The sequence below is a fragment of the Phalaenopsis equestris genome, unplaced genomic scaffold (assembly GCF_001263595.1).
Source record: "Phalaenopsis equestris unplaced genomic scaffold, ASM126359v1 Scaffold000224, whole genome shotgun sequence".
In the NCBI taxonomy this organism is placed as follows: Eukaryota; Viridiplantae; Streptophyta; class Magnoliopsida; order Asparagales; family Orchidaceae; genus Phalaenopsis; species Phalaenopsis equestris.
This window is the reverse complement of record NW_018164666.1, coordinates 7547787-7560170: the sequence shown is the minus strand read 5'-3', so window position 1 is coordinate 7560170 and position 12384 is coordinate 7547787. Positions and strand designations below refer to the sequence as shown.

The following is a 12384-nucleotide window of genomic DNA, read 5'->3' as shown; positions in this document are numbered from 1 at the left end:
GTGGTGGTCGACGACGATCAGCGGTAGTCGACCACGACAAGAGGGATGTTGGACTTAGCTCATTCTCTAAGCTTCAAGCTCTTCCTCAAGCCTCAAGCTCTCTCCCATCTCATAGAGGGATAGGGATCTATTTATGGAGTCACAACTGCAATAAAATAAGAGAAGTTGAATCACTATGATCGGACAGCCCAGAGATGTTCTCTTTATCGGACGACGTTTGATGAATATTCGGGTGCCTTAACGATATCAGAATTGAGCGATCTTGGGCTGGTTAGATTTTTCTTGTCGAGACACTTGATTTGATTATGAACTCGTCGGATTTGACATTCATTTGACCTTCCAAATGTGCCCGAAAAAGTTTCAAATATAGTTTAATGTTTCTATTGGACCAATCTTGATACCATTAGGTTTGTCTCATCGAACCGATCAATTTGACTATAAGTTTGTTGAAATCGGAGTTCTAGACTTTTGATTGAAGTTTGAAGGTTTCTTGTTCAAAGAGGTGAGTTGAGATTCTTTTAGCATCTCAAAATTTGTACAAGATGATGAGAATTTGTTAATGACGTATCAATTAAAAAATAATATTTTACTAATATTTTTCTTTTTATTTTGCACTTGAAATTTTATTTTAGTTATTGCAGTTGCTCTGATCCCTCATCATTAAAAGAAAAGAATCTAAGTTATACATTAAAAAATACCCCACGTGCTGAAGGGAGGAGAGAAGAAAGAAAGCTTGATTATTTGCCAAGAGAGGGATTCATATCATCCTTACAATTCCATTTAACTCCTCTTAAGGGGAAAGGACACAAACCTATAAGAAAGAGGTACATAAATATGGTAGACCATGCTTGCCCATGTGCTAATTCATGTTCTAATTGTAGGGTACCGGTAAGCGCCAAGCAACTACCACGGCCCGGACAGTGGTGATATTGTCCGGTGATAAATTATTATTATTTTTATTGGATTTTTTTACGCTTTTCTTTTTTAAAGATAGTTGTTACTTGTTATATTCAGTTTACAAATTTTTTTACCGTAAAATATCATATTTTATCATCAAATTTTGACTCAAAATTATAAACAATTTTGATATTAAGGGCCTGATTGGGGCAACTGCAGCTTATTGAATAATCTATGATAAGCTTATTAAAAATAATCTACTGATAAGATAGGTGCGATGACTATTACAAATTTTTATTTTTTTGGAAAAGCTAGACCGCTGTCAGAAAGTTCCCACCACACCTAGATAGGTGCGGTGTGAAAATCTTGTTTTCAGCGTTTTGAAAAAGCATAAGATGTCAAAACACAGTTTATACAAACATGTCAGGTGCGTTTTCAAAACACCACAACACCAAATAAGTTGCCCCAAATGGACCCTAAGATTTTTAAAGAGTTTACCTAAAATTTAGGAGTGTTATTCTATGTACTTTTATATTGTTTTACCGACTCTCATTACATTTAGTGTTGCTCTATTTATAGATGGATAGCAATAGTATGAAATGACAATTACACCCGTGCATCTCTTTTAATCATTCAATTCAAATCATTCGACTTAATGTCGTGCGATCATTCAATATCTGACAGATCGTCCTCTTGTCGGTTGGTTTTTACATGGATGGTCTTCTAGTTGGCCAACCTCTGGTTTACCCGACCTTCGTATCAATTTACTTTCGTTTAGCCTCTAGAAAGAAATCATGCATGTGTTCAGTAGTCATTTGGGTCGATTGACACTATGTTGGCTACATAGCGAGCGGTGGCAGCGGGCAGGTGGTGGTCGACGACGATCAGCGGTAGTCGACCACGACAAGAGTGATGTTGGACTTAGCTCATTCTCTAAGCTTCAAGCTCTTCCTCAAGCCTCAAGCTCTCTCCCATCTCATAGAGGGATAGGGATCTATTTATGGAGTCACAACTGCAATAAAATAAGAGAAGTTGAATCACTATGATCGGACAGCCCAGAGATGTTCTCTTTATCGGACGACGTTTGATGAATATTCGGGTGCCTTAACGATATCAGAATTGAGCGATCTTGGGCTGGTTAGATTTTTCTTGTCGAGACACTTGATTTGATTATGAACTCGTCGGATTTGACATTCATTTGACCTTCCAAATGTGCCCGAAAAAGTTTCAAATATAGTTTAATGTTTCTATTGGACCAATCTTGATACCATTAGGTTTGTCTCATCGAACCGATCAATTTGACTATAAGTTTGTTGAAATCGGAGTTCTAGACTTTTGATTGAAGTTTGAAGGTTTCTTGTTCAAAGAGGTGAGTTGAGATTCTTTTAGCATCTCAAAATTTGTACAAGATGATGAGAATTTGTTAATGACGTATCAATTAAAAAATAATATTTTACTAATATTTTTCTTTTTATTTTGCACTTGAAATTTTATTTTAGTTATTGCAGTTGCTCTGATCCCTCATCATTAAAAGAAAAGAATCTAAGTTATACATTAAAAAATACCCCACGTGCTGAAGGGAGGAGAGAAGAAAGAAAGCTTGATTATTTGCCAAGAGAGGGATTCATATCATCCTTACAATTCCATTTAACTCCTCTTAAGGGGAAAGGACACAAACCTATAAGAAAGAGGTACATAAATATGGTAGACCATGCTTGCCCATGTGCTAATTCATGTTCTAATTGTAGGGTACCGGTAAGCGCCAAGCAACTACCACGGCCCGGACAGTGGTGATATTGTCCGGTGATAAATTATTATTATTTTTATTGGATTTTTTTACGCTTTTCTTTTTTAAAGATAGTTGTTACTTGTTATATTCAGTTTACAAATTTTTTTACCGTAAAATATCATATTTTATCATCAAATTTTGACTCAAAATTATAAACAATTTTGATATTAAGGGCCTGATTGGGGCAACTGCAGCTTATTGAATAATCTATGATAAGCTTATTAAAAATAATCTACTGATAAGATAGGTGCGATGACTATTACAAATTTTTATAAATTTTTATTTTGGAAAAGCTAGACCGCTGTCAGAAAGTTCCCACCACACCTAGATAGGTGCGGTGTGAAAATCTTGTTTTCAGCGTTTTGAAAAAGCATAAGATGTCAAAACACAGTTTATACAAACATGTCAGGTGCGTTTTCAAAACACCACAACACCAAATAAGTTGCCCCAAATGGACCCTAAGATTTTTAAAGAGTTTACCTAAAATTTAGGAGTGTTATTCTATGTACTTTTATATTGTTTTACCGACTCTCATTACATTTAGTGTTGCTCTATTTATAGATGGATAGCAATAGTATGAAATGACAATTACACCCGTGCATCTCTTTTAATCATTCAATTCAAATCATTCGACTTAATGTCGTGCGATCATTCAATATCTGACAGATCGTCCTCTTGTCGGTTGGTTTTTACATGGATGGTCTTCTAGTTGGCCAACCTCTGGTTTACCCGACCTTCGTATCAATTTACTTTCGTTTAGCCTCTAGAAAGAAATCATGCATGTGTTCAGTAGTCATTTGGGTCGATTGACACTATGTTGGCTACTCGACTGATCTCCTATCACTATTTTGACCTGCCTTTGAATATTTTTATTTATTCTCATACACCCTTACTTGGGAAGATATATTGTGGTGGACACCGTACGCGCGGATTGATGGTATTCTGGTGATATTGTGGTACAATACCACTATAATACTATCAAATTACTATTATATATGTTGTTCTTGAAGTATTATGGTGATATTGTGATGATATTGTGATACCATCAGAATACTACCAATTCACACCTATTTCATCTCATCTTCACATAGAAAAATCAGTTAGGAATATTTTGATTATACAAATATGTTAAGAAATAGTGAAATAGATAATTGTTTAGGGTTTAGTTTATTTTTCTCGTATAATCTTCAGTTGAAGATCTCATTATTAAATTTATTTATTTATGAACCATATTTAATTGTTTTTTTCAGAAAATTAAATCATTAAAAAAGTAGGATATATTGGATGATATATTGAATTTTACTTGTATAACATCAGCATTTAATTTCACGCTTAAGACTAATGTATTTTATTCATTAAACAAATATCGATGAATTAGATTGATAATCTAATGATATTATAAATTTATATAATAATATATGTCATTATACACAATGGCCTTTAAGAGAATCAACAATTAATGGTACGTTTGTAGTTGAAGGTAGTAATTTATAGTTAGATATTTATAAACTATTGCAATTATCTTAGGATTGGATACTTATAATCATAACAATTGGCAATGGATTGTGTTTCAAAGTCATGGCAATTGGCATAATATTGTAGTTCTTCTTCATTGCTTAGGCTGTCAGTTTGGCTCGTTGTTCGTGAACAGTTAGTGTTCGGCTCGTTAACGAACACGAACAAATTTTTAAGCTCGAAATGTAAAAGAGCCGAACACGAACAACAGTTTGTTCGCTCGTGTTCGCGAGAAAAAAAAAATTATATAATATTTTATATAACAGCATATTACATATATTATTTATATAATAATATATTATATATATTTATGTCTAAATTTAAATCATAACACCTCATGTGGCAATGTGGTTAGTGTCTTTTTTTGTATAGATTTGATCCATGTTCGAATCTCACAGTTTACATCTATTTTTCTCAATTTTAGTTTAACGAGCCAATTTCGAGCCGAACACGAACACGAATATTTAAATCGAGCCGAACACGAAAGCACTGTTCATGAGCCGATTTCGAACACGAGCTATTTCGAACGAGCCGAACACAAGCCAAGCCTGAGCTAGCTCAAGCTCAGCTCGTTTACGGCCCTATTCATTGCAATAGTATGGCCACAACATTTGCTTGGATATTAGTATTATAGATATAGGCTTTAGGATGATCATATCATTAACCATTGTTTATATCTCCAATCAATAAAAAAAGTGTTTATCAACATAATTAGTTAATTGAAATTTTAACAGCCTAATTGATTAGAATAATTTAAAGATGAATAAAAAATAAGGCTATCAAAAAATGATTATAATATGCCAATTTTTTTGCATCAAAATATGTACATCCTCCAGACTAAGCCAATATATATAACCAATAACACTGAAAATATAATCAAATGAACTATGAAAGTCTGCATATAATTAGACAAATTGTGTACAATTAAAAATTAATTTGTTATGAAACCAAAAAAAAAAAAAGTTTGTGAAGAGAAGGTAACGGTGTACTTTTGAGGATTAGTTAATAGAGTTGAAAGGTTGATGTGAACTAAATTTTGGCTTTTGTAGGAGTTTGTCTAAAAGTTGGAAGGATGATTTATTATGTTGTGATATATGAAGCAATATAGAACGGGTTGTATATTCTATGGAGGTTGAATCATAGGGAATGAGTCTGCTGTGGACAAATGGGAGAGAGATCATTGAAGATAGATTGCAAGCATGGAATACAAAATGAATAAAACAAGCATCATCAATCCTATGTGTTGATTATGAACTACAAAATTGGCAAAAACAAAAAAAAAAACAAAACATTTTTAAGTAATATTCAACAAGTCATTTTGATGCATAAAAAAAACTACTTGATTCTATTAAACTTCCTATGAATTTAAACTTCAAATGTAGCAGGCTGGGATTTGTATATCAAGGAAGTGGCTTAGATTGTTGTGACATTGTTTTTAGAGTACTTATATACGTCCTAAAACATTTATGCTTGATTTTGATATTGATCACATCGCCCTTAGATTTGGGCATTAATTAAAAGGTCGACCCAATATGATATTACCTAAGGATGCTACGGCACCCGCACACGTAAAGAAGAAAAATGTTTGATTTGTTAGTTTCAAGTATGATTTAAATTTTACTAGGATGAGAATAAATATTTTAATAATTAATGGCTCTCAAATACTTGGAAGACATTTTAGACCCAACACCTAAACTTTGCAATAATCACCTCAAAAACAAGGGAAGAAAGAATAAATAAAGAGAAAAGAGAACGAACTACATTAAGCGCCTAAGGAACCATTCTTCTTCGGAGCATTTACGAACATACCACATAATTCTTATGTATTTAGATATCTAACATATGAGGTTTGATATTTACATGCATATGGCTGATACCTTTGACATCATATAAAAAATATCACAATTACTATCTTTTTAAAACGGAAATTCAGCTTTTTGATGCGTGTTCTTATGACACCAAGATGTCACAAATGTAAATGTCAAATTTAAGGTGTTAGATGAGTAAATACATAAGAATTGTGTGGTATGCATGTAAATTTGCCTTATTATTCTAAAGTCACGTTCAACTCTAATCTGGTGTCCGTCAAGATGGTTTCTTTCGTAGTAGGAGCGGCGGGATGATCTCCACAATCCAACTTTATTCTTAGATGCAACGGTTTTGTGAAGATTATGTCGGAAATTTGCCCACATTTTTTAAGAAATAAATTGAAGGATTCTCTCTCTAGCATTCTATTTTCATGATTCTGTGAATTTAGCAAACTCGCTGCTTCTTCGAAACTTAATGCTGGGTTTGGCTTCAAATAAAGAGCTGCGGAAACAACTACCTGCACCAAAATAGCAGATGTTTGATCAACTTTCAGACAATTTTCAAATTGTGGGGCTTGTCTGGGGCAGCTGCAACCATGTAAAAGTAGTTGAATTGTTGTGAGAAAAAAAAAATTTTTTTGGATTTTCATATATCAACCACCCGAAACTTTAAATATAACGGATTCAAAATTTATATTTCAACCACCCAAAAAAATCATCCAAAACTTTAAATATAAAGGATTGGCCACTTCTGTTTCGAAAGGAAATAAAATTTTATATGGTTGAAACATTTTAAGTTTGTGGCCAAAACGTTAAAGTTTTGGGTGGTTGATATGTAAAAGCCCCAGTATATTTGGTTCTCAAAAAGTCATTCACACCACAATTTTTCTAAGCAGCAGCAAGAAAATTGTAGCCAAACAAAAATGAGTACGAAAAATAAGTCCCCAAACAAAGGCTAAGACGAAGTAAAAAGGCCACTAACTTAACCTCACTAGTACCAGGGCTAACATTGACAGCACAGTTAAAATGAACCTTCCCCGTGTCTTCGAAACTTTTGTTTGCAGATTTAACATCAACCTCATCACTAGATTCCAGGCTTTCAAATTCAGGATTTGCAAAGGCAAGGTTATCCAACTCATCAAACCATTGCTGAGCAACACCAACCTTCAACAGCGACAAATTATTGAAAAACACAGCATGAAATAATCAGCCCTTTGGTATCATGGAGGAAAGTTGCAGATTTTAATGTGATACCTTCTCTTCAAGTGAGTCACCTTTCTCAAACATAGAAACCTCAACAGCAGATCCTCTTGCTTGACGCCTGGTGTGGCTAATACAGTGCCTTTTGGTATTTCTACATTTACCCTTACATCACACCGTCCTATATTGCAAGGAATACAAATTTAGTTAATTAAAACATAAAATAAACATCAAGTAGTGCAACTGGTATAGTGAAAAGGAAGATTTAGGTACATGCCACTTCATCTTATGCATTTACATATCTAACACCAATACTTCAATTTTTACATGTATGCCACTTTACCTATGCATAAAAAGATGTATTTCACTTTTTAAAAGTTAAAATAGTGGTTATTTTGATGTGATATAAAAGATTTGAGTGATATAAATGTAAAAAGTAAAGTTCAAGTGTTAGAGAAGTAAATAGATGGAAATTGGGTGGTATGTATGTAATGGCCCCTACTAATAGCAAGACATACGTGCCTAGCCTAAACTCATTGAGTTTTGGCTTTAGGAATCCTTCCATTGTTGCTGATTTGATGAATCTATCAAAATTCAACCAATATGCTTTGCAATTACTGGGAGCTGCTTCTGTATTGCAAACCATCACATTTCCTTTATAGTACCATAGAATCAGCAAATTGTTGCTTCCTATACTTCACATCATTTAATACTTTATTCATACAAGTTTCACTACAATTTCAAGTTACTCATTTTTATATACATTCTAAAAGCAAGGATTTTATTTTATATTTTGCTCCCCGATACTGGGCCCATACAACATTAGAGCTTTTAGTCATCAAAATTTACTCATAATTATATCCCTCAGTGTCATTTTGATTTTAATTTAACAAAAGCACATAATGGACATGCTGCTAAAGAAGAATCAAATGATTGAAATGGAGCTTTTTTGCTTGCATTAATAAAAAGCATGTGCTTGAAGTTGGTCTTAAAGATATGAACATATATATATATATATATATATATGCAATAAAAAATTCATTAATAGACAAGTTAAGCATAGAAGAAACAAATATCAAGATAAATGTCGAGTCGAACTACATAGAATAATGGGAAATTATTATATTAAAGGAATAACAGAAATAACACTCATTCGACAAATGATGTCAAAGATAGACTACAATGAATAGAATTGGGAAGAAAAAGAGGTCCACAAGTAAAATGACTAGAAACTATGTAAAAATATACAAACAAGAGTTGATGGACAATATAAAACTCAACAGGAGTAAATGGGGTGGAGGTTCACAAAACAAATCATAAATAGTAGAAATAAAGCAACTAACGGCAATGATACATTTAGAAGCGTTTAGAAGCATACACTCAATTCCTATCTATTTACATTTCTAACACCTAAACTTCACTTTTTAAAATTTAAACCACCAAAATCTTTCATATGGCATAAAAAATATCATTATTTTAACTTTTAAAAGGTGAAATACACCTTTTCGTGCATAGATAGAGTAGCATATATGTAAAAATTGATGTTTAAGTGTTAGATGTGTAAAAACATAAGAATTGAGTGGTATGTATGTTAATCTTCCTAACATTTAACATGATACAAACAGTTCACTATCTAAATAGTTAAATATATGGACACAGCCTTGCCATTAGATAAAAAAAGTAGAATAACAGTTCCCAGCCATGTTACCAAGCAGTGATGCAAACAAATTTTGACAGCACAAAATATCATGAAGAGAAAAATTATAAGAATGAAAATCATATTCGACTTAAATGCAAGGAGGAACAGAAAGAAGTATTATTATATACCTGGAAGCACACTGAAGTTACGGACATGTTCAATTGACCGTCTTAAATCGCGACCACTGCAGCAATAAAACAACAAAAAAAATTAGCCTAGAAAGAGCTTCATAACGACTTCCACCACTAAATGGAAAAAGTTAGGAAACCTTTTTAAAACTCACCTGTTGAAAACTCTTTCAATAGGGCAACTTAACCAATATGGCACACCAAGGACGCCCACATTTGAGAAATGAATCTGGGAAAAACGCATAGATTTCCTACTATATTTTACCAGGCTCTGCCCAACTTCACAAGAAGGAAAATGACTTCAAATCAGTATTCTTAATACAAATCCAAGAACGTGAGGAGAAATCCAATAACTATGAAGATGAAGCAAAGTTTGCACCAGTGTCGTAAGTAATAATATCATCATGAATATTTGCAACTGCTGACATCAAATCAGCACAGGGAATCTTCTCTGAAGAAACTAATGTAACATACACATCTCTCAAGCACGAAAGCTTTTCCTCTATCAAAGTTCCATAGCTCTCAAAAGATGTTATAAAATCCTTCAAAATGGGAACAATAATCAGCATGAAGGAAGAGGAGGTGGATAAAGACTAAGATATGAGCAAACCTCTGATAACCTCTTTGACTTTCCAAGTTTTCATGCTCATGGTCCATGCTACTGCAAAACTACAAATTTGGTTCAATATTAGGAGGATTATAGAAATTTTCCAGATACAGATTCACAGAGAAAAATAAACTAGTTATCTATGCCAAGTTGGGTAGGATGGCAATTGAAAAATTACACACATAAATCCTGGAGAATAAAGTGCAAGTAGCAGAATTTAGCAGTCAGTTAGCCTTAGAAGTAGTAAGAAGCATGTTAATCAACATAATATAAATAATAACCACACTTAATGACCATCGATTGTTCTTCATTTAACAGGTGATATTATTTCTCTACATTTTGTGTCAACTAACTCTCATTTCTACCATTCAAAGTCAAGAAATCTAATTTTAGTTTTAGATCAAACAACCCTTTTTTATATTTTACAACAAGCCATTTTTAAGTAGAGAAGTATACCACTTCAGGGTGAAATCCTAGCCAACTATAGCCTAGTTTTAATCGCGATTGGGATGGATTATGGCTCGTCAATTAGGGTTGCTTTTAAAGAAAACCCATACTTCTCATAAAACAATGTTTGATTACGGTGCTTCGCCTCTGTGGAGGAGCTTAACTACAGAAACTCAAATTTAAATTTAATTCATTAAATTTGACATTAATTTTACAATTTTTTATCAACATCACATAAACTTTCGACCTTTTGTAACTGAACTTAGAATCAACAATAAAGATATACAATTGAGGTTTCATATTCTATCTTATGGATCCACATCACCATAATTTACATCAGTACAATATCAAATGACAAAATAAAAACTATGTATGCTTGCTCCCATCTCTCTCACACTCATTCTCTTCCTCCCGAGATCCCTCCCGCCCCCTCTCTCTTTCTCTTACGTTTTCTCTCTGCTTTTGGGGAAGGTGTTTGGATAACTAGACCCCCATTCTTCTCTAGAACATTACATTTATCATTAATTAAGCACATACGGCATAACTTGGGAGATACAGAGTACTTTAATAAAACAATGCATGGTTACACAAACCATAGCAGCAGTCAAAAAAGATCAAATCAGCTCAACAGTTGGGAAAGCATTGCCTAAACCTAACAAAACCTGAAAACAAACCATCGTTGTGGACTACATTATTTCAACTGTAACTTTGGGTTTCATAGACTGTCTACTGCCCAAACTTGATTTTGAAAGCAAATAAAAGCAGGGTAAGTTTGTTCGTAGATTTGTCAAAATAAAACATAAGCAAATTTACTAGTATTCCATGAGTAACCATATCTTGAAATGAAAATGTTCCATCACCGACTAAAAAAAAATCACATATTCTGTATTTGAACAAAGATGATTCTAATAAAAGAATGAAGCTTACAGGTCCCTAATGGCAAACATGAGCACAGGTAGTAATTTACATTCAAAAGTAACACTTAAGGGGATTCACTTTTATGTCATAACAAATGAGTTGCTAGAAAAAAAAGGGGGAAAATTTATATACGTAGCACATAATTCTCATGTATTTATCATATTTACATATATGGCACTTCCTTGCTTTAAACCTATGCACGAAAAAGTGCATTTCACTTTTAAAAAGTGATAATGGAGCCACTTTTGATGTCATAGTAAAGATTTGAATGGTATGCGAGATGAGAATTACATGCTAGAAAGCTGCCACCACCGCCAAGGAAAAACTCTTTAAGATTTGACAGCACAAACACAACAGATTTGTGCTGTGAGAAACAGCAAACACGGGAGAGAGTAGTTGTCAAAGATTTCTTGCGGCCTATAATAACTATTGTGAGATATTTACTTTCTGGCATAGAAATGATACGAAAATAACACAAGAAAACACAGATCGTTTACGTGGTTCGATCCAACTGGATCTACTTCCACGGGAGGGAATCAATCAAATAGTTCACTAAGGCAAAAGAAATGGAGAATACATAGCTTATACATAGAGATGAGCCCTCATCTTCCTTCTATGACCTCCCTCTCAAGCGACACCTTGATACAAGGCCTCAAGATGCTTTCATCATCTCTAGCTCTCTAGCTATTCTCTCATCTTTTGTGGTGGCTTAAGATCTCTTCCCTTTACTCTCCTAAGCCTCACACCCTCTCTATTTATAGAAGCAAGAGAATGCTAAATGGGAGGTAGGTGGGAGGTAGGTGGGCGGAAGGTGTGCGGTAGGTGAGATGTGGTAGGTGAGCGGTACCACATTACTAAAATTTTCTTTTACCTTAGTTCATTAATTGGAGGTCAAAATAACAATTCTCCACCTTGACCCTCAATTGAGAAGCTTCGAAGTAAAGATTCCCTCCACCTGGCCCCTGAGGGGCCCTCAACCCTTGCTTGAGTTTGCTAAGTCCAAACAGTACATGGACTTATCAATCACGGTTCTTCCGATAAGAGAATACAGTCCCTTTTTCCTGACTCCTTGTATGACGACACAAGAGCCTTTAGTTACTCTGATGCAGTCATTATCTGCCTTGAACGAGCATACTCTTGACTCCAGCATACTTAAAGAAATCAGATTTCATTTGAGCTCTAGTACGTACCTGACATTTTTCAGTACTCGTTCAACTCCATCAAACATCCTTATTCTGATTGATCTACTCCCAACAACCCTGTGAGCTTTATTGTCTCCCAGTAGAATGGACCCATCATTTTGCTGTTGCAGTGTCTCGAACCAGTCTTTGTGAGAACACAAATGGATAGAACACCCTGAGTCGAGGATCCACACC

General features: G+C 34.1%; 1 protein-coding gene across 6 annotated transcripts in view; it reads right to left on the bottom strand.

Moving 5' to 3' along the window:
- Positions 1-5890: 5890 nt before the first annotated feature.
- The window catches only part of LOC110023434, a 12416-nt gene continuing 5922 nt past the window's right edge, over positions 5891-12384 (bottom strand). For 3 of the 6 annotated variants that reach the window (XM_020722848.1, XM_020722851.1, XM_020722852.1), the window contains 7 exons: positions 9647-9705; positions 9416-9578; positions 9192-9315; positions 9037-9092; positions 7264-7390; positions 6992-7173; positions 5891-6527 (listed from right to left, as the gene is read on the bottom strand). In XM_020722848.1, the coding sequence (XP_020578507.1) occupies positions 6439-6527; positions 6992-7173; positions 7264-7390; positions 9037-9092; positions 9192-9315; positions 9416-9464 (627 nt within the window). In that variant the 5' untranslated portion in view covers positions 9465-9578; positions 9647-9705 and the 3' untranslated portion in view covers positions 5891-6438. The remainder of the gene's footprint in view (positions 6528-6991; positions 7174-7263; positions 7391-9036; positions 9093-9191; positions 9316-9415; positions 9579-9646; positions 9706-12384) is intronic. The other 3 variants (XM_020722853.1, XM_020722850.1, XM_020722847.1) reach the window with 3 other exon arrangements.